The sequence below is a fragment of the Myotis daubentonii genome, chromosome 16 (genome assembly GCF_963259705.1).
Source record: "Myotis daubentonii chromosome 16, mMyoDau2.1, whole genome shotgun sequence".
NCBI lineage: Eukaryota > Metazoa > Chordata > Mammalia > Chiroptera > Vespertilionidae > Myotis > Myotis daubentonii.
Window position 1 is genome coordinate 38,598,656 of NC_081855.1, and position 21,931 is coordinate 38,620,586.

Here is a 21,931-nt window from a genome sequence, read left to right on the forward strand (position 1 = left end):
TCCTCAGCCGCCAGCCCTTTCCGCATGCGCCTCGTACCTCTGCACTTCCACATCACACCTCCTTTGAGTCTCGGTATGCTTTTCTCTTTCCTTCTAGTTGTAGAATTTCCACTCAGCCAGCCTTCCTGTAGTTCTGGATGATGTCTGTTTTATCTTTCAGTTGTATTTTTGAAGTGGTTGTGCGAGGCAGCAATTTCTGGTGTTTACCTATGCCGCCATCTTGGTTTCCTTCCATAAAATTATTTTCGTTGCTACTTCATAACTGTAATGTTGCTACTGTTATGAATTGTAATGTAAATATCTGATACGCAGGATGGTCTTAGGTGACCCTATGAAAGGGTCGTTCGACCAGCAAAGAGGTCGCAACCCACAGGTTGAGAACTACTGCTATAGATTATAATTTCTGTCTTTGCTGAGTCTAAAGAAATCTCTTAATTTCTTACCTGGTTGAGTGACACTGTTTGAGGTTTTTTGTTTGTTTGTTTTTAACGAAAATACTTCTTAAGATCAGCTTTTTTTAAGTACATGCTGCTGCTATGTTATTCAGGAATTCAATATAGAAGTAAGTGTTTAAAGTTCAGCAAAGAATCATTATTCTAGAGAGCAATTTACCAGTTCTTTAGTTAAATGAAACCTATATAAATGAATATGGGCACGTGCGTGTGTCACATAAAAGCTTTTAAAGTAATTCCTATAAAGACTTGAAGTGCTTTAAAATTTTAAGCTGCAGCTATTTAAATTTACAATTATATTTGTGATATCATACTATATTTAAATTTATTAAATAATTTGGTTATATGTTTAATTTTGAGGTAAGGCATAAATAATGTTTTTGCTTTGGTTTAGTTTATAAAGAGCTGTATCCTTTTCTGGGATTTTTGTTAGTGATAAAGTGATATTTTCTCCCGACTTTGAAGTTGTCGTTTCTGAATACTTAAGTAGTATGATGAATGGTTTCGGATTGAGAATTTATTACAGTGGTTCTCAACCTTCCTAATGCTGCAACCCTTTAATACAGTTCCTCATGTTGTGGTGACCCCCAACCATAAAATTATTTTCGTTGCTACTTCATAACTGTAATTTTGCTACTGTTATGAATCGTAATGTAAATATCTGATATGCAGGATGTATTTTCATTGTTACAAATTGAACATAATTAAAGCATAGTGTTGAATCACAAAAACAATATGTAATTATGTGAAATATTTATTTCTGATTACAAATAAATGAAATTTTGTCTTGAAGCATGGTGTAGCATGGGTAACAGTCTTAATATAACAACAGTAAACTACATTGCTACATGTTGCGACAGTGTGCATAAAAAGCCAACGTCAGTGCAAAGGTTGAGATTGCTTCTTTCTCACCAGATCAGAAATTCTTGGGGCAGTCTTTGTAAGAGCACAACGAAGATCATCTTCCACAACAAGTCTACTTCTGTATTTAGACTTGATAACCAACAAGCTGGAAAACCCTGTTTCACAAAGATATGTTGTTGGAAGAAGAAGGCGCAACACAGTCTCAGACAGAACAGGATATGACTGCAAACACTTGATCCAGAATTTTGTAACTGGCATTATAAAGAAATCAGTTCTCACTGCATTGTTGTTAATAAGTTCAATGAACTCCTCTTGTGATGTCTCGGGAACATCTTCAACTTTGTGAGTGGGCTTCTGGCAAGTGCAAATGGGGTGTCAGATTTGGAAAGTACGATGAAATTTCGCCTGCAAGTATGTGCAAGTGTTCTTTCACAGAAATTATCATAATCCATTTGTCTGGTTCAATGTCATGTTCCTCAAAGAAAGCAGATAAGGTAGGCAACATGTAAATTTTATTTTCATCTTTTTTTTTTTTGCCAAAGCTGAAGTTTCATTTGGAATGATAGGATCTTTTCAGACAAATTGAGGCATGTTGCATTTGGTCCTTGCAGTGATAAATTTAACTCATTCAAGATGGCAAAGATGGCAACCAAGTAAGCTATTTTCTGCAGTTTACTTTTATTGCTGAAAAGTGCTTCGAATTGTGGTCTTGCTTTCTGATTAAAAAACGTTTTGAGTTCATCACGAAGCTCAAAAACACGTTTTAAAATTTTTCCTCTCGACAACCATCTCACTTCAGTGTGAAATAGCAGAGCATTGTTCAGCGCATCCAACTTGTTGCACAGTTGCGAAAACAGTCGACGGTTTAAAGTGCTCGCCTTTACAAAATTGACACAACTTATGACACTTTTCATTACTTCTTGTAACTCTTGTGGCAGCGTCTTTATTGCTAATATTTGCCAATGAATCATATAGTGATGACTTTTGGTGACTCATTCCATACCAAACATTGAAATCCAGATCGACATCCTAGCATAGCTGGAGCACCATCTGTGCAAACACCACAAACCTTTTCCCAAGAGATCTTATGCTCTTTCAGAAATGAACCAACTGTGTTAAATACATCACGTGCAGTAGTTGTCGTTTCAAGAGGTTTGCAAAAAAGAAACTCATCTTTACAGTCGCCATCATTAATATACCTCACGTAAACCAGTAGCTGAACAGTTTGCAACGTCTGTAGATTCATCAAGCTGGATATTAAATATTGGAAGTGGAGCAGATTTAATTTCCTGGATTACCTGATCAAGAATATCAGCAGACATGTCATCTATTCTTCTGTGGACAGTGTCGTTAGATAAGGAAATTGCACTCAATTCTGTAACAAATTTGTCTCTCCAATCATAACTCAAAACAATGTCTTTGGCCGCTGGCAACAGTAAATCCTCAGCAATGGTGTGAGGTTTCATAGCTCTGGCGATTCTGAGTGCCACCAAATATGAAGCTTCAACGGCTGCTACATTTTGTTTGTGGTACTTGCCACCAGTGTCAAGTCTGGCTTTCTTGAGTCCATCAGCTTTGCTTCTAAAATAGTTGGTATCCTTGCCGGCAAAGCTCTGACGCTTGCTATCAAAATGGCGTTTTAGTTTGTTTGGCTTCATAGATTTGGCTGATAGAACTTCACAACAAATAACACATTGCAGTTTCTCAATTCCTGCTGTAATTATTGAGGTAAAACTGTAAAGTAAAAAAATCCTCACTATATATTTTTTTCTCACTATATTTTCTTAGCGTTCTTCTCTACACGATCCATTGTCATGGGATGGTTTGCAAATGAAAATAATATATAACAATAGCTTTAATAATACAAAAGATGATACATGGCATAGTTCAGTCAATTCAGTTCATTAAAGTTTCCTATGATTTATCATTGTGTTGTTGTTTTTTTTACATACCTTTTACTATCACAAGGGGGCAGTATTCACATCAGCCACAGCTGAATATAAAAAGACCGATCAGCATCCAGATTAAGTTCCCGTGGTACAGATTTTTTTTTTTTTTTTTTTGCAATAGTTGATGATTTTACATTTACCCAGTAATTATAATTCATGAAGTGTCGTTTTACCTCCAGTACTGCTGCTTTCAACACAGTAGCTGCTTTTAACAGAGTAGCTGCTTTCAACACAGCAGCTGCTTTCTACACAGTAGCTGCTCTTTACACATTTGTGACTGGTCTGCATAAGTACATTATGGTGCCAGCCTTGTCACATACACCTGTATTTGTACAGGGTGTATGTGATGGGGTTGGCGCGATGGTGTCATCATGCCGTGTACTCGTATGTGGGCATATCTGCATGTGGATGGACCCGCCTGGAGACAGATAGAGGAGCTGTGTCTCGGTTCCTAAGACCGTCGAAAATATGTGTTTTCCGATGGTCTTAGGCGACCCCTGTGAAAGGATCATTCGACCCCCAAGGGGTCGAGACCCACAGGTTGAGAACCACTGTTCTAGAAGTTTTCTGTTGGTCCTCAGGAAATAGCCCAGAACTTCTGATAGAAGTCCCTACCCTTATGAATATTTCTCTAAGGATTAAAGGATTAAAAAAATCTGCAGTTACTCCAGATTTATTAATTAAATTTTAAAGGATTATAAGAAAATTTTAGAGGTTTTTAATATTTCATTTGAAAGTAATTTTTCCCATAGCATACATTCTTTATATTTGCTGTATCTATTCAACAATAATATACTAAATTTGTACTGAAAACCTAACAGAACTGGAAATTGATTTGAACAGACGCTATTGAAATGGAGAATCTGCTGTGACTTTTTTCATTAATAAGTAATACTGAAGTCTTTAGACAAAGCCTGAAGGTCTCTAATTTGACCTGTGTAGTTTAAATCTCTCAATAGTAACATAATATCATAATAAACATTTCTGTTAAATGAAAGATTCATTGACCCCAAACTAAACATTCACTTTACCAGTCACACATCTTAATTTTCAGATACTTTGAAGATGAGGAAGAAGACTCTAGCAATGTTGATTTACCTTACATTCCTGCTGAAAACTCCCCTACCCGCCAGCAATTCCGTTCCAAGCCAGCAGATTCTGACAGCGATGATGATCCCTTGGAGGCATTCATGGCTGAAGTGGAAGCAAGTATCAACTCTGTTTTGTTAAAATTCTCAGTAATTAGAAATAGCCCAAAGTAACCTAGCGCTTCAGTCCTCATTCAGAATTTGTTTTCTGGCCTTTTTGGGGGGGAATTTTGTTCTTATACTCCAGTTTCTTAAATATACTTCCACTTGCCCTGTAAACCTTGAACATAGTAGCTCAACATTTTTGTGTGTGCTTTAATAATTCTTGGTATATTCTTAAGTGGAATGAACATCTCATTCAACCTATATTTTATTAAATACATATTTAAGGCAGTTACATTTAAGGAACTTGCTAAAATCACAAATTTTGTATTCTCTACTTTTAATGTTTAGTATTTCTTACTACCAACATTATCATCAACATTCATGACTTCCCTGTAGAAATTGAAACTTCTGGCTACTCCATAAAATTCTTCTTACTAGGCTCTTATGATTTTGCATTTTGTCCTTTTTTCCCCCCATCTCTGATTTTTCTTTTTACTTATTTACTTGTTATTAAGAAAAATTTTAAACACATACAAAAGTATAATAATAAAATGAGCCTCTAACACCAACCAAAACTATTCAGAACATAGATGTGCTTTTGCATCATGGTAGCAAGTTAGTAAATATATTAAATGATTCTCTCTAGAAGTAAAGGCAATAAATGGTTTTTCATGTTTGAGATATCTTTATATATGTATATAACCTTCAGATATGGACATTTCTCAAAGGAGTTTATTTCTCATTATTTCTTGAGATATCCTTAGTGATGAATTAGAAGAAAAATCAGCTATTTTCTAGGTTTAAAATTAGGTTTGATTTTTGGTAGTGCAAGCTGTCATCACCCTTTTTGAGTGGGAGTATCCAAGCATGGCCTAGATTCAGTTGCTTGGCATTTCAAGTAGTTGAAGCATTTTGGAGATTAAATCTTTTTGATATGGTATCATTCTGAATATTTTCTGGTGGTGTATCTAAAAGGGTCTTACTGGTTTTAGGACAGAGATTGGATATTGTCTGATCTTGGAGAAAGTGTTGTTGCCAAAGTATACTGATCTTCAGTATAAATTTTTCTATGATTGAACTCAAAGTGAGGATTTTATTTTACTTTTTAAAAAATATATATTTTATTGATTTTTTTACAGAGAGGAAGGGAGAGGAATAGAGAGTTAGAAACATCGATGAGAGAGAAACATCAATTAGCTGCCTCCTGCACACCTCCTACCGGGGATGTGCCCGCAACCAAGGTACATGCCCTTGACCAGAATCGAACCTGGGACCTTTCAGTCCGCAGGCCGACGCTCTATCCACTGAGCCAAACCGGTCAGGGCTTATTTTACTTTTTGAGATATGATTTTTGTTTTTCTCTTCTCAGTCATGTGAGGATTTATTTTTAGCCAGTGTTTCAATAAAGGGTTTATGTGGGCTTAACAAATATGTTCTATAAGTGTTTGCCAGCCATTTCTTATGTTACATTGTTTATGTCGTCTTCACTTTAATTATAGCCTTAAATGCAGGTGGATCCAAAGTAGATTTACAGTTGTCCGTATGGAAAATAATGCAATAACTAATAATAATACAAAAATAGTCTGTTTCACATACAACTGTAAACCTACTTTTTGCCCCACCCTGTATATCTTATATGTGGCTCAATCCCTTGAAAAATAGATTGTGTATAATATTTTTTTAAAATATATTTTTATTGAATTTTACAGAGAAGAAGGGAGAGGGATAGAGAGTTAGAAACATCGATGAGAGAGAAACATCGATCAGCTGCCTCCTGCACACTCCCTACTGGGTATGTGCCCGCAACCAAGGTACATGCCCTTGACCAGAATCGAACTTGGGCCCCTTGAGTCCGCAGGCCAATGCTCCATCCACTGAGCCAAACCAGTTGCAGGGGTCCTTAAACTACGGCCCGCGGGCCACATGCAGATACAAATATTGTATTTGTTCCCGTTTTGTTTTTTTTTACTTCAAAATAAGATATGTGCAGTGTGCATAAGAATTTGTTCATAGTTCTTTTTTTTAACTATAGTCCGGCCCTCCAACGGTCTGAGGGACAGTGAACTGGCCCCCTGTTTAAAAAGTTTGAGGACCCCTGGTAGGGCTATAATATTTCTTTTAAAAGTAATTTCTCTTTGTCAGGACCACTTGATTAAATAGGATGCCAGGTTTTTTACACTGGCATTTTTTAAATGAAAGAAGTCAGAAAAATTCATGTTACTTTATAATAAAAAACTTGTGCAGAACGTGTTTAACTTTGCGAAAATTTAATTTTTCTAACCTTGATATTCACACATAAAACAAAGAATTAATTTAGATCAGTGATTATAAATTTTCTTTGTATAAGAATGTGCCTGTGGAAAATGGGAAAACTACATGCAATTTACTCTATCCACAAGGATTCTGATCTAGGAGGTTTGGAGCAGGGTGTTGAGCCCCAGAACTATTGGGGCTCAGTCATTCTTTGTTGTAGTGACTGTTCTGTGCATTGTTGGATGTTTAGCGGCATCTGTGGCCTTTATCCACTAGATATTACTAAAGGCCTCTCCTTCACTCCTCCTGCCCCCAAGTTGGATGATCAAAAATGTCTATAGACATCACCAAAAGTCCACTAGGGACAAAATGTGACCCTTCTAATCAGTGTCAACTTCTAAACTTGGATTGACAGCAACCTTTCCTCAGCCAGATCCAGAAATCTGCATTTTTTACTATCCCCAGTGATAATGTGAAGCAAATTTTCTTACGCTGCACCTTGAGAAAGCCTGATTTGCCTAAGTTTAAGGTCTTTTACAGCCACTAATAGTTCATTAACTTAAAAAAAAAAGTGACCAAGCATTTTTACTAATTTTTCTATGCATGTTATAAATTGCAAGTAAAAGTCATCCACGTGATGTATAGCCACGGTTTTATAACATTTGGGTATTTCTCTGGAAAATTGTCAATGTAGTTTGATTGCATCCAAATGCAATTGTCAAAATGCATAGCTAAAAGTATGATGGCATTTGTTTGAATCTAAAAATTCTTTGTAAAGAAATTTCTTTTTTAGTTGCTATGATTGTATACATCCTTTTGTTTCATTAGGATCAGGCAGCAAGAGACATGAAGAGGCTTGAAGAAAAGGACAAGGAAAAGAAAAACGTAAAGTAAGTTGTTTTCTTCTCCCTCACAAAGATTATATAAAAATCAACTATTGCAAAACCTATATCTCTTAAAATTTATAGAGGAAAAATTAAAATACATAGATTCTTGACTTGAAGTTACCCCTGTATCTTGAATAACATTTCTGCAGATAGTAGAAATGACAAAAGTCTTTAAATTTGCAGTAATTAGCATTTTTTTTTTTTTTTTTGGTAAAATGGTATTTGATGTTCTGTAGTTTTTGTTCATTTTTTGGTTTGTTTTTTGGTTTTGGTTTTAGTAAACTCAAGAATGAGTTACAGTTGGAGTTAAGAGCGCATGATTAATAAAGTTTGGGTTCACTGTTCTGAGTTTTGTTCCATAATTAATAAAGAAACAGGTAATGCCTATAGGATTGATTATGAGAAGTAATGGTGATTATGCCATTTAAAAACTATGTATATTGTTAATAAATAACAGTCTAATTTATTTAAGGAGTTACACCATGCTTTAGCAATGAGTCAGAACTTGAAATACATTATTTTCTGGAAAAATGAGTTTTCCTCTGTCCCTTGCTGAATATACTCCTCTTAAAGTTTTTGCTACCAGACAAAATAGGCATGGTTGGACTTTTCCCTCTGCTTGGTAATCAGTGCTTCAGGCCCTCTCCAAGGTTCCTGTGCCATATGGAGGTTCAGCCCTCTCTTTGGTGCTTACTGTGTGTTCATCCTCTTTCAGTAAGCCTACACTGGCGGTGTAGCTTGCCTTAGGAAGAGTAAGTGCTCTAGATTAGACAGAAATGGTTGATTAGAAAGAGATGGTTGTGGGAACTAAGCAACCACACTTTCTAAAGCTCCTGATAGAGTCAGCAAAGGGACGTTTATCCCCTTCTCTAGGTGAACTGCTTAGGAGTTTTAGTCTCAAACTTACCAAGAATTGATTTAATTTTTTTTCTGTCTCCAAGTATTCTATAGCTGAATGCAGTTACTCCAGAGCTAGGGGACATTAAGAAAATTGTGACCTATTTTAGTGTACCAAAAGCAGGATTTTTTTTTTTTTTTAATATAAAATGCTTTTCACAACTGCTTGGTGTTTGTTGTATGGGATTGACAAGGCTAGGGTCCTTGTGTATATATCTTCAGAAGTTTTTTACTCCTTATACCTTGTTAGTAATTGATGTTTCTAGGGGTACCCTAGCACCCCATTCAAAAGAAATGCAAACTGCCACATATAGAGTGAAATTACACATATATGATGGATGGATAGTTTACAGTGTGCTTATTGCTGCTTTGTTGTTATTAGTGTTGAGAATTCCTGTGCTGTATGGAATTCAACACTAATCTGCTATAAGTATGGAGCTGGGTATGTGGAACATTTGCAGGGAAGTTTGTTTCTCCGCTTGTTTTTCCAGGGGTATTCGAGATGACATTGAAGAGGAAGATGACCAAGTGAGTTCCTATGCAGATTTCTATCTTTTATGTTTACCCCACAAAGTCTACACTGAGGACAAGCTAGAGCTTGCCTTCACTGAAATGGCCATTCCTGATACTCAGCAGGGAATGTCATTTGACTTGCTCCTTTTCTACATGTGTGACCAATTGGTAATACAAAGATTAACATGGCCTTCCTCCATGTTGAAGATGGAACTTTTGATCGACTATGACGTCAAAAACAAATATGAGCTTTATTCAGCTTGATTTTTTACAATCCAACCTAATGTGTATTCTCATAAATCAAGAAGTAGAGTGGTATGGGATCTTCTGAGGCCTCTAGCAACATCCAACCTCTACCTCTTTCTAGGGGTTCTGTTTGTGATTTTTATATTTCAAGATGGAACATTAATGACTGTCCTTTAGTATTTTTTTTCTCATTGGTCAGTTATGGGATGGTGAGAAGGGAACCAAAGTGAGCAGTAGCCCTTTCCAGGTTTATGACCCTTCTAATTAGTGGCACCTTCTAAAATTGGATCGGTAAAGCCACAGCATGTGTTCCCACAGCTCTGGGCAGGGTAGGTAGACACCCCACCCCAGGAACGCTGTGCAACAGACAGATTTGTAAGTCTTCTGTTCAGTTAAATCATTTTGTAGTACTAACTGTCTCACTCATTTCTTCTGATTGTCCCTCCGAGTACTGCTATTGTTAAAGGAATCATTGCTAGTAAAAGTCTTCTTACTTGGTAGGTATTTAAACTGCAGTTATCTGGTACGCAGTGTGCACTAATTACAGGAGCAGAAATGTTCCCAGTTGTACTTGGTATGATTATGTTCCTGTGCTTTCCTGCAGGAAGCTTATTTTCGGTACATGGCAGAGAACCCAACTGCTGGTGTGGTTCAAGAGGAAGAGGAAGATAATTTGGAATATGATAGTGATGGAAATCCAATTGCACCTTCCAAAAAAATCATTGATCCTCTTCCTCCCATTGATCATTCAGAGGTATGGTGTTTTTTGATGAATTTGATTCTTGTTTCAAGCCAATAGTTTCTTCAGTGTTAAAAATATCTGAGTACTCCTGATTTATACTCCTTATATCATAAGAATATTTGTTCTTTGGGATCTTGTCAGCTCTGCTAAGTGGTTGAAACAAAAAGTAACTGAGTGATTGAGGCTTTATAGCCTATGTTGTTCAAGGTACAGCTGAATTGCTTGTTCACATTCAATTATATGTGAAGAATTTTTTTTCAATAAATTGTACTTCTTTTCTAGACCAGTGGTCGCCAACTGGTGGTCTGTGGACCACTGGTGTTCTGTGAGATCATTTACCCATCTTCCTTTCAAAATGGACCGTTAGGCCTGCATTTATTTTATAATTGCTGTAAACCTTTACTATTTCTCACAGATATGGAGCAGATAAGAGACTGTTCTTTCAAAGGGGTACCAGGAATTACAGGTTCCTTAAATCAGGAAAAGGAAATGAGGATATCAGTATATTCACTTGAAAAAAATCATATTTCATCGAGGTTAAACATCAGACTAGACCTTTGATACCCTAGTGATTCTAGATCTAGAACAATGGTTCTCAAGTGTGGTCCAAGGATTCCTGGAACGATCTTTTCAGGGATTCTACAGAGTCAAAGAATTTTCATAATGTTAAGATTTTTGCTTTTTGTTTACTGTGTCAGCATTTGCATCAGTGCTTAAAATCAATGGTAGATAAAACTATTCTAACACCTTAGCATGAATCAACAGTGGTAACTAGCCCTGGCCGATTGCTCAGTGGTTAGTGTCAACCCCTAGACTGAAGGGTCACAGGTTCAATTCCTGGTCGAATGCACATATCACAGTTGCAGGCTCAATCTCCAGCCCCGGTCTCTTTCACGTCAATGTTTCTCTCTTTCCTCCCACTCTACCCCACCTCACTCCCTTCCACTCTTTCTAAAAAATCAATGGAAAATATATCCTCAGGTGAGGATTAAAAAAGACAGTGATACCAACTGTTCTTGTAGTCAGTATACTCTTTCCTGCTAGACCAGTGGTTCTCAACCTTGGCTGCACATTAGAATCACCTGGGAATCTTTTTAAAATTCTGATTTCTGGGCCTCATCCTCTGGAAATTCTGTTTCTTTGTTACTAATGTTGTGGCCCCACCCCATAACAAGGAAACAGAATTTCTGGAGGATGAGGCCCAGAAATCAGGATTTTAAAATGATTCCCAGGTGATTCTTATGTGCAGCCAAGGTTGAGAACCACTGTGCTAGACTATCACAGTTTTTTAAAAAAAAAGCCAGCTTCACTTAAGAATATCTTTGAAACAGCCCAGCTGGTGTGGCTCAGTGGTTGCGCATCAACCTATGAACCAGGAGCCCACGGTTCGATTCCCAGTCAGGGCACATGCCTGGGTTGCAAAATGGCCAGTCCATGATGTTACAAAATCATGCATGAATAAAGACTCCCATTCAAAGTGTATACGTTAGATTCATTGGTTATAATGTAACAGACTGTAAAAGTTCATGATATGATTTCAGATTACGCAGTGAAAATAACCTGTAAGAAATGACCTCTTGTCAAGTTTTAGTATAGAATTGAAGAAGAATAAAAATCCACTACAATCTGTAAAGGCTGTTAATAAATACTTAATTCCCTTTTCCAATCACGTATCTCTGAGGAGCCAGATTTTTTCCTGGGCTGAAAGCAACCATTTTCTTTTGTCAGACATTAAAGAGATTTCTAAAAATGTAAAACAATGTTGTCAAAACTTATTTTTATTAAAGCATTTATGTTAAAGTGTAATGGGTTTATTGTAAATTTTTTAAAAATCTATTTTTATTGATTTCAGAGAGGAAGGAAGAGAGAGAGAAATATTAGTGATGAGAGAGAATCATTGATCAGCTACCTCCTGCACCCCTTACATTGGGTATCAAGTCCACCACCAGGGCAGTTGCCTTGACCAGGAATCGAACTGTCAATGCTCAACCACTGAGCCATGCTGGTCGGGTCGTTGTTATTTTTTAAATGAATAAATTTAAAAATTTTTTATTTTAATGTTAACACAGTATATATCAATAGATATAACCCACATATCTAGTTTTGTTAAGTGTAAAGGGTACCTGAAGCTAAAAAGTTTGAGAACCACTAGTCTATTCAGTTTTCTAAATGTTTCCTTTTGCATAAATGCTATCACATAATGCCTTCGTATTTTACATGTGACAGATGAAACGAAATACTTGAACCTGATCTAGGAAGAACTATCCATGATAAAGAGTGAAAATTCAATAAGGAAAAACATACAAGTACTTGAAATAATCATCTAATAAAAAAATCTTTGACAAAGTGCTCAAACTTCGTCATCCTGGGGTATTCCCAGTTCTTATGTAATGGGTAGTCTGCCAGGAGAGACCAGAAGTAAAGGAAGGCTATCCCTTCTACTGAAAAGTAGCTTTCTTCTCATTCTGTTTCTTAATATAAAAATTTACATGTTTATATGTAAAATTTGTGAACAAATATAAAAATTCTTGCTCATGGAGCTTCCATTTTGATAAAGAGAACTAAAGGAAATGGGTAAAGACTCCATTATGTGCAGCAGCATTGTGGGTCTCATAACAAAAGTTCCCGCCTAAAAGGCAAACTGTAAGGCTTTTTGTTAACAGTGCTATAGAGAGATAATTAGGCTGTGTCCAGAATTAGGAAGTTTTTGACCACCTAGTAAAGACTTAGAAGATTCTCCTTAAATAAGTTGTGGACATACCATGTTGTCAAAAAGAAAATCATTTAGCCAAATTCATATGTGGTGGTTTGCTTCTGTTCTGTATTATTAGTACAGTAAGCAATGAAGAGTAGCAGAAATTACTTATTCCCTTCCTGGAATTGGAAATGCTTGGTCATTCCTTTTTTAAAAGTTATGTAAACAGGTCCATGTTTTTAAAAAGAATAGAACTTCCTCTACACACAGATCTGTCCCCAAAGGAAATATTGGAAATATTTTTAAATGCTTAGAGCTAAGTGAGTGAACAGCTTACTCCAAAACGTTTAAATGTTATAGGGTGGGCTATTTTCTTTTAAAATCTGAAGCCTTTGGCTTTGTAAATTCCTTAGTCTTCATCAGAGTTGTTAAAAATCTTTTTTTTATTATTTTTTAAAGTATTACATATGTCCCATTCCCCCCCTTGACCCCCTCCACTCTGCTTCCACCCTTCACTCCCCTGGAGTGTGGTGTGTGTTTTTTGTGGGTTGTTTTTTTTAAAATATATTTTTATTGATTTCAGAGAGGAAGGGAGAGGGAGAGAGAAACATCAATGATGAGAATCATTGATCGGCTGCCTCCCGCACACCCCCTCCTGGGGATCGAGCCCACAGTCCAGGTGTGTGCCCTTGACTGGAATTGAACCTGGGACCCTTCAGTCTGCAGGCCAGTGCTCTATTTACTGAGCCAAACCAGCTATTGCTGAAGTGTGTTCTTACGAGTCTCTTTAGAAAGCAGGTTGGTATTTATATTGAAAATGGGATTAGGGAATGATACTAGTTGTACTTTGGGGATGTTTGTCATGAATGAGTGAATTCCTTTGTTCTCTGGTTATGGCTTTACTTGTGTAATATTTGTAAAAGGTTATTTTGCATTAAAGTCAAACTTACAGGATTGACTCTTGAATTCTAGACTAACTTTGAATAATTGGACCTGCAGATTGACTATCCACCATTTGAAAAAAATTTTTACAATGAGCATGAAGAGATAACAAACCTCACCCCACAGCAGCTAATAGATCTCCGGCATAAGCTCAATCTTCGGGTAAGTTCAACCATTAAGCTAGATATTCTTAATCTTGAATTTCTTTTCTAATGGTCTCTGGACTGTCTTTGTTAGAGCAATAATTATATCCCTTGGGCTCATGTGTCTTGTTTTTATTGTATTAGTCTTCCAGCTCTTTGAAGATAGGATTGTATTCTTCCTGCATGTGACACACATGAATGCTAAATGTGTTCAGTCAACTCTGTATGTTGTATGGAACAATATGTCATTGCACTCTTAAAATTAATCAAGTATTTCTCCAACGAATAGTGTTTTGAGAACTGTGTTTGGTGGGCTAAAAATGAATGGCAGGAAGAGAAGACAAGATCAGTAGATGTGATCAATACATAAAGTCAGAATATTTCAAAATTAAGATACACTTGCTTCTCAAATTACATACAGCACAGTTGTGTGTTGTTGTTTTTTCAATTAGAAGAAATGAACACCTTTTAAAAACATGAGTGCACTAATTTCACAGTAATAGTTTAAATTGCCCACCCAAAAAGTTTAGGTTATACATTGGCCATGTTGTTTAGGGTGCTGCTAGATGTTAGTAAAGTGAAACACACACAGGTAATATGGTGATATCTTCTCTGGTGTGGACAGCTTTTTGGCCTATACCTTACCAGTTGTTATGTGTTATTTGAACTTCTGTTTTCTGACAGTGTATATATGTGTGTCTATTTGCCAAAAGTACCCCCCCCCCCCAAAAAAAAAAATACCTTTTACGCAAAATTCTGATTAGAAATAGATAGATAGCATCACCAGAGGAAGCACTGAGAGGTTATCACTGTTGGAATCAACATGGAAATTATAAGCTTCATTCTTTACCTGGGTACAGTGTAGTGCTTGACAATGTCTGGACCATCACTAAGTGGAGCATTAACTCTTCAAGCATGACTAAAAATGGAGATGGCAGGTATCTTTGTAACCAGTGGGTTACAAAGGCATACCATATCTAGAGCTCATTTGCACTCTTTATTTTATTTTAAGAGCAACTTTTATTTTTTTCTACCATCTGGCTAATAGTTATGCAAAATGGTAAAAAAATAAAATGACATTTTTCAATGAATTGAACAATGATTTTTTAATTTCTTACAGAAGATTAATTTTTATTAAAGAGATATCTAGGCACTTAATCAGTTTAAATCATGACATTTATCTCAGGAATATTTATCCTGGAGTCTTTTATATAAGGTTTTAGATCTGTTATTTTCTTACCTTTTTAACAGCATATGCTTTTGGCTACAGGCGTACATTTTCACATTATATTCAAGCTAAATGCTAGGTTCAGGTAAATATTGTTGAACTTCCAGTGCTGTTGATTTTGAAGTACAAATCATTCCTAGGAGTTGTCTTTACCTCTAGGTCTCTGGTGCTGCACCTCCTAGACCAGGAAGCAGTTTTGCTCATTTCGGGTTTGATGAACAACTTATGCACCAGATTCGGAAATCTGAATACACACAGCCCACTCCAATACAGTGCCAGGTAAGTAAAGCATACTGATAGGAAAATGAAGTAGAATGATAGTCAGTGACTGTGTTTATTTTACAAACAAGTCAAGTCAATAAAACACTAGTTAGTGCAGCCCTGGCCAGTGTGGCTCAAATTGGTTGGAGCATCGTCCTATACATCAAAAGGTGGCAAGTTTGATTCCCCATCAGGGCACATACTCAGGTTGTGGGTTCAATTCCTGATGTTTCTCCCTCTCCCTCTCACCCTCTCTCCCACTCCGTCTACCTCTCTCTAAAATCAATTTAAAAAACAAAACACACTGACTAGTACAGAACTGTATTGACATGAGTAGAATGTATCCATATATTCCCTCTGTAGCTTCGTCTTCAACCTTTGCCCTAAATAAGGGGAGAGGAGGGAAGACATACATGAAATAAAGAGTCTAATAAAAAAGATTATGTGTGGCCCGGCCAAAGATTTCTGGTTGAGTGTCTTTCTGTGAACCAAAAGGTTGCCCGTTCGATTCCCCGTCAGAGCACATACCCAGGTTGCGGGTTCGATCCCTCTTCCTCCTCCCCCCATCAAGGTCAGGGTGTGTACAGAAGGCAACTGATCGGTGTTTTTCTCTCACATCAATATTTTTATGCCCCCCCTCCCCCCACCTCCAGTCATGTCCTCGGTTGAGGATAAAATAAAAAATAAACATTTCTGTGGACAAATTTAGTATTCCTCAGTGACTAGGATCCCTTTGGCTGTGACCTGAAAATTCTCATTGTAACTGAAAGTAATAACTTCTTTTTCACATTTATATACCAGATTTATTCATTCCTACACCAAAATTGAGAATTTTATGTATGTGGATGGGGCAGTCTGTACCTTCTTAAGGGGACAAGATCTTAAAAATTTTAGTAATGTACTTATAAATTACAATTTTTTTATTTCTATATTTTAAGCAAAATGAAGTCATTCATATTTTGTAAGTGGTGGCTGATCCATATGAAGAGAATGATAAATATTTCTTCCAAATCAAGAAGTTTAGGGGAATGCCATGTATTTTTTGTTATTTCATAGTTGGCATGCATAGCCCAGGATAATTTTGTTCCAGTGAAAATGAATGTCATTAATAGTCATTTACTCCTTCCCCAGAATTTCCTTCAAAACATCTTCACAATAGAAGGTTGAAAGTGGATATACTTTCTTTTTCTCTAGGGTGTGCCTGTGGCATTAAGTGGAAGAGACATGATTGGTATTGCCAAAACAGGCAGTGGAAAAACTGCTGCCTTTATCTGGCCCATGCTGATTCATATAATGGACCAGAAGGAACTGGAACCAGGTGATGGACCAATTGCAGTGATTGTGTGTCCTACGAGGGAGCTCTGCCAGCAGGTATGTGCTTTGTATGGAATGCCTCCTTGCAAATGTGAACTAGCAAGGGACCAACCAGTCAAGTGGGTAGAATTACAAGAAACTTCTGTTTCAATTGTGAGAAAATACACATCAAATTTCCCATTTTAACCATTTGTAAATGTGCAATTCAGTGGCATTAAATACATTTACATTGAGCTACCAGGAAACTTTTGGATAATATTGTTATATACTTTCTATATGACCAAATACATACTTTCCTTTGAAAAACTACTCTTTTAAGACTTTTTAAAATCCTATGAGAATTGTTTAAGTATTTTCTAGCATTTTATTTTCTGACATTTATTCTGTGTTCTATAACTCCCTTTTTTGTGGTGACAAAGGTTTTTGTCAGAGTTTGTTAATGTGTCATTATGTCCACAACTTTTTAGATCCATGCAGAATGTAAGCGGTTTGGAAAAGCATATAATCTTCGATCAGTGGCCGTGTATGGAGGAGGAAGCATGTGGGAGCAGGCCAAGGCCCTTCAGGAAGGGGCAGAGATTGTTGTGTGTACCCCAGTAAGTATGTCTTGGATTTAATGGCTTCTCGGCCTCTCTTTGTATGGAAAAGTGGTTAGTTATTAGAGGGAATTCCCCCTAAAACGTGGTAGAGCATGGTAGAGAATACCCTGATGAGTCACAGCCTATGGCCATGGTTGGCAAACCGCGGCTCGCAAGCCACATGCAGCTCTTTGGCCCCTTGAGTGTCGCTCTTCCACAAAATACCACGTGCGGGAATGCATACAGTGCGATTGAAACTTCGTGGCCCATGCACAGAAGTCGGTTTTCGGCCTGGGCGAGTCTATTTTGAAGAAGTACTGTTCATATTTGGCTCTATTGACTAATGAGCTTGCCGACCACTGGCCCATGGCATTGGTTTAATTTTGATTAATTGACTAAAATAGCAGTCCAATAAGATTCTCTGATCTATATATTAACGAGAGGCCTGGTGCACTTGCAGGGGCGGGGTGTGGGTGTGTGTCCCTCAGCCTGACCTGCACCCTCTCGCAGACCAGGAGCCCTTGGGGGATATCCAACTGATGCGGGGGAGGGGAGTGGGCCTAAGCTTCAATCTGGCCTCCCTCTGCGGGAGGTGACCCGCAGGTCGATCGGGGAACGGCTCCAGCCAGTGAGTGGCAGCCCCTCCGCTCCCCCCCACCATTACCGTCCCCTCCCTCTGCCTGCTGGCACCTGCCTTGTCTGGCCTGGTGCCACCTGCTCACCAGCCCCGCCCCCTGCCAACTGGTCATTCCATCATTCAGACCATTTGCATATTATTAGGCTTTTATTATATAGGATAACTACAAATTCCCCTTTATTTAAAATAAGTTTTCTTATGTTTTCCTAGAAAATGGATGAGGTCACTGAGAGCATCAAGAATCAGAAAGGCATTCAAAGTATAGTCAGGCTGTCTAGAAGAGTAGTCTAAACATTAAAGCCCATCAGTAAGGTTTTAAATTAGGTCATTTCAGAATGCCTCACAAAAATTGTTCTGGCCATTTTCCCACAATTTAAATCACAATGTAAAGGAAGAATCTAATGGAGTTTTCAAAATTTCTGGGGTTTTTTAGGCTTTGTCAGGGCTGTCAGAACAGGGTCTGTTATAGTCTAAGACATATTAATACTTTTGCCAGGAATGCAGCTCTAGAAAGTTGTTGCAAATGCCTTTAATTATATTTACTATTCATTTTCTGGGTCTCATAGGGTCGACTGATTGATCATGTGAAGAAGAAAGCTACCAATCTTCAGAGAGTCTCTTACCTTGTATTTGATGAAGCAGATCGAATGTTTGACATGGGATTTGGTATGCTCTGAATACCAGTTTCTTCTGTCCCTGATCTCATGATTCTAGTTTTTCCCATGTCTGGACTTAGCAAATTTTTTTTTTTTCCTGTGAGAGGAGCTAAAAATATTCCTGAAGAGGGTTAGACTGTAGAGCTACAGCTAAAATATTAACTATTTTTAGGAGTTCCCTCAGGAAAAGTATGTTAGGTGTGATTGGGTTGAGGACAATTGAAAATGCCTTTGTATGTAGGGGGAATATTGGTTTTATGTTTTATTTTTATTCATATGCCTTTGATTGTGGATGTCAAGGTCTGAGTTCTTAGTTGGGTGGATGTCATGTCATTCAAGGCCCTTTGCTTTCCTGTCCTCCTTCACTTAACCTGGTTGTGTGAAAATTCTAGCTGTCTTTATTGATTGAAACACTACTGGGCCTACCCCAACTGGGTGGAGGACAAAATGTTTTCTGCGTTTCATACTGAATGATAGATCTAGGAGTTTCAAAGTTTCCTTATCCCCCCTCCCCCCCCCCCCCGCCCTTAATTCTTATAACCTTTCATATGAAGATTTTTACTAAAATGACTTTTCCAGGCATCCCAAACTGTATTGCAGAGTTATAATAATTGTACTGTTCTACTTCTTCCAGAGTACCAGGTGCGGTCGATAGCCAGTCATGTCCGTCCTGACAGACAAAGTATGTATGAAGCAGTTTATTAAGCCACATTTGTACTCAGAATAAGCTCCTCTATTTATTTTATGAGCACTCAGTTGTGGCAGCAAAAGTGATCATGTGTGTGTCCTGGTGAGAACTATAAAGGGTGAGTTAGTGACAGTTTATCTGAGCTGCACAGGACCTTAGAGGTCATCGGTTATAATTCACTCATTTTTATAAATGAAAATACTAAGGCTGAGAATTGAGTGACTTGCTCCAATATATACAGTTTTATTGGGTAGAGGCAACGCACAGTGCAGATCTGATTTCTGACAACCCTGTCTTAACAGAAAATGTATAAAAATAGAGTAAGATCAAGCCCTTTTTCCTTAGTAAATCAGTTTTTTTGGTTTGCTTTTGTTTTAACTAAAGTTAAAGTTCAGGTAGGCTTATTTTTTAAAAACAATATTTTTTAAAAACTATTTTGAATGTCAGTAGGAAGCTTAATGGTTATTCAAAAAAGAAGTCATAATCTTTAACAAAATTTAATTTACCTTTTAGCTCTCTTATTCAGTGCAACTTTTCGGAAAAAGATTGAAAAACTGGCCAGAGACATCCTGATCGACCCTATTCGAGTGGTGCAGGGAGATATTGGAGAGGTAACCTTAGCAGGGTTGGATGGGACTTCAGTGATTATGGAGACATGGAATGAATTTCTTAACTACTGAGAGGAAAAATATGTATTTATGGATGAGGCAGCATGTTTCAAACTTGATTTAAAGTTAAATATCCAAAGAGAAGGGACGTCCTGTTGGTTAGAGTGTGGTCTCTATATAACAAGGTTGTGGGTTTGATCCCCGCCAGGGCCCATATAAGAATCAACCAATGGATCCATAAATAAATGCATCCATTTTTTTAAAAAAATATTTGTGGGGAAAAGAGAAATAAGCTTTGCCTAGAAGACTACCACTCAGGATAGATCTGACATTTAAAATGATGGAGGGAGGAGACCTGCACAGCATGAAGTGGGGGACTTGAATGGCCTGGTGAAAATGAGTTAAGGGTTTTTTCCTTACCTGTATAGATGCGCTGTGTGGAAAATTTCTCTTGAATTGTGATTTGGAATTGAGTTAAGGCAGCCTTGAGAATTCCTTAAGTTGCTTGCCATGTTTATTAAAGTTCTGTGCAGTTAGCATTTTGACAGTGTCCATTCTTCACTTTTGAGTGCCTTCTGTGTGTGTGGATGAATTCTAGGAACAGTGAGTGGGAGGGGCAGAAAAGGAGCTTAATTTATTAAGAATAATCTGAGTAGTGGGCATATAAAAAATATTGCGGTTAGCAGATTAGTTGGTACATGTACGCATTAGGGGAGATAGAGAGCACAGTGATTTGAGAAAGGGACCTAAGTTTCGAGTGCACTTGACTTGCTGAAGGAAGGCCCAGGAGAAGAGAGATTGTTTACGGTTCTGCTAGATGCAGGTAGAAAATGTGATGTCTGGTCCTTGTTCAGGTGCCCTGTGGCACAAATGTCACAATCCTGTTTCATTTCTTCCTTTTCAGGCAAATGAAGATGTGACACAGATTGTGGAAATTCTCCATTCCGGGCCTAGTAAATGGAACTGGCTTACCCGGCGTCTGGTCGAGTTTACCTCTTCTGGGAGTGTCCTCCTGTTTGTTACGAAAAAAGCCAATGCTGAGGAGCTGGCCAATAACCTTAAACAGGAGGATCATAATCTCGGGCTGCTTCATGGGGACATGGATCAGAGTGAAAGAAACAAGGTCATTTCAGACTTTAAGAAAAAGGACATTCCCATCCTGGTGGCCACAGATGTTGCAGGTAGGATATGAATTTCCCCAATAACCTTAGGTTTCTGTGCTGTAAGGATGTTCTGTCTTGCTGTACAAGACCTGTAATACCTGATCAAGCTGATTGAGGGTGCTCTGCTGGCCTGGCTGGCCATACCCCATGGAGCAATTTAGAGTACACTGATCATAACCAGAAAGAGGTTAATTTCTCAGCCTCAAGGCATATTTGAAGCTGATTTTAATTTTTTATATATTCCTGGTACAAGAGAGGCAATGGCAGGTTATGAGGGCAGATGTCATAAACCTTACAGTAGGTGGCCCTGCGTCATAGAATCTATAGTAGTGGCATTTGTTCTAGAAGGGTAACTTGTATCTCAGCTCAGCAAACTATGCACTTTGCCTAGATAAGAATGGAATTTGGCTGCATAGATAAGAATAAGAATGGCTGCAGTGGCTCAGTGGTTGAGGGTCAACCTATGAACCTGGAGGTCACAGTTTGATTCCCAGTCAGGGCATATGCCTGGGTTGCAGGCTTGATCCCCAGTAGGAGGCTTGTAGGAGGCAGCCAATCAGTGATTCTCTTCATTGATGTTTCTATCTCTATCTCCCTTCCTCTCTGAAGTCAATAATATATATGTAATATATATGTAAAAGAATGGAAGCTGAGTTCTTAGAGATTTAGCATTTGGGGTTACTTTGCTTTTTTGTTGTTTTTTTAAAATATATTTTTATTGATTTCAGAGAGGAAGGGAGAAAGAGAGAGAGAGAGAGAGAGAGAGAGAGAGAGGAACATTAATGATGAGCCTTGACTGGTTTGGCTCAGTGGATAGAGCGTTGGCTTGCAGACTGAAGGGTCCCAGGTTCAACTCCAGTCAGGGGCATGTACCTTGGTTGTGGGCACATCCCCAGTAGGGGGTGTGCTGGAGGCAGCTGATGTTTCCCTCTCATCGATGTTTCTAACTCTCGATCCCTCTCTCTCCCTCTCTGTAAAAAATCAATAAAATATATTTTAAAAAAGAAACATCAATGATGATG

General features: G+C 37.8%; 1 protein-coding gene across 7 annotated transcripts in view; it reads left to right on the top strand.

The window, feature by feature from the left end:
- Positions 1-21,931, top strand: part of DDX42 (DEAD-box helicase 42) — a 34,801-nt gene that overhangs the window by 7,445 nt on the left and 5,425 nt on the right. For 4 of the 7 annotated variants that reach the window (XM_059669935.1, XM_059669936.1, XM_059669934.1 and 1 more), the window contains 12 exons: positions 4,320-4,470; positions 7,540-7,601; positions 8,987-9,023; positions 9,859-10,008; positions 13,691-13,795; positions 15,164-15,283; positions 16,460-16,636; positions 17,047-17,175; positions 18,361-18,460; positions 19,085-19,132; positions 19,652-19,749; positions 20,651-20,927. In XM_059669935.1, the coding sequence (XP_059525918.1) occupies positions 4,320-4,470; positions 7,540-7,601; positions 8,987-9,023; positions 9,859-10,008; positions 13,691-13,795; positions 15,164-15,283; positions 16,460-16,636; positions 17,047-17,175; positions 18,361-18,460; positions 19,085-19,132; positions 19,652-19,749; positions 20,651-20,927 (1,454 nt within the window). Of the gene's footprint in view, positions 1-1,943; positions 1,970-2,017; positions 3,045-4,319; positions 4,471-7,539; positions 7,602-8,986; positions 9,024-9,858; positions 10,009-13,690; positions 13,796-15,163; positions 15,284-16,459; positions 16,637-17,046; positions 17,176-18,360; positions 18,461-19,084; positions 19,133-19,651; positions 19,750-20,650; positions 20,928-21,931 lie in introns of those variants that run through there. The other 3 variants (XM_059669938.1, XM_059669939.1, XM_059669940.1) reach the window with 3 other exon arrangements.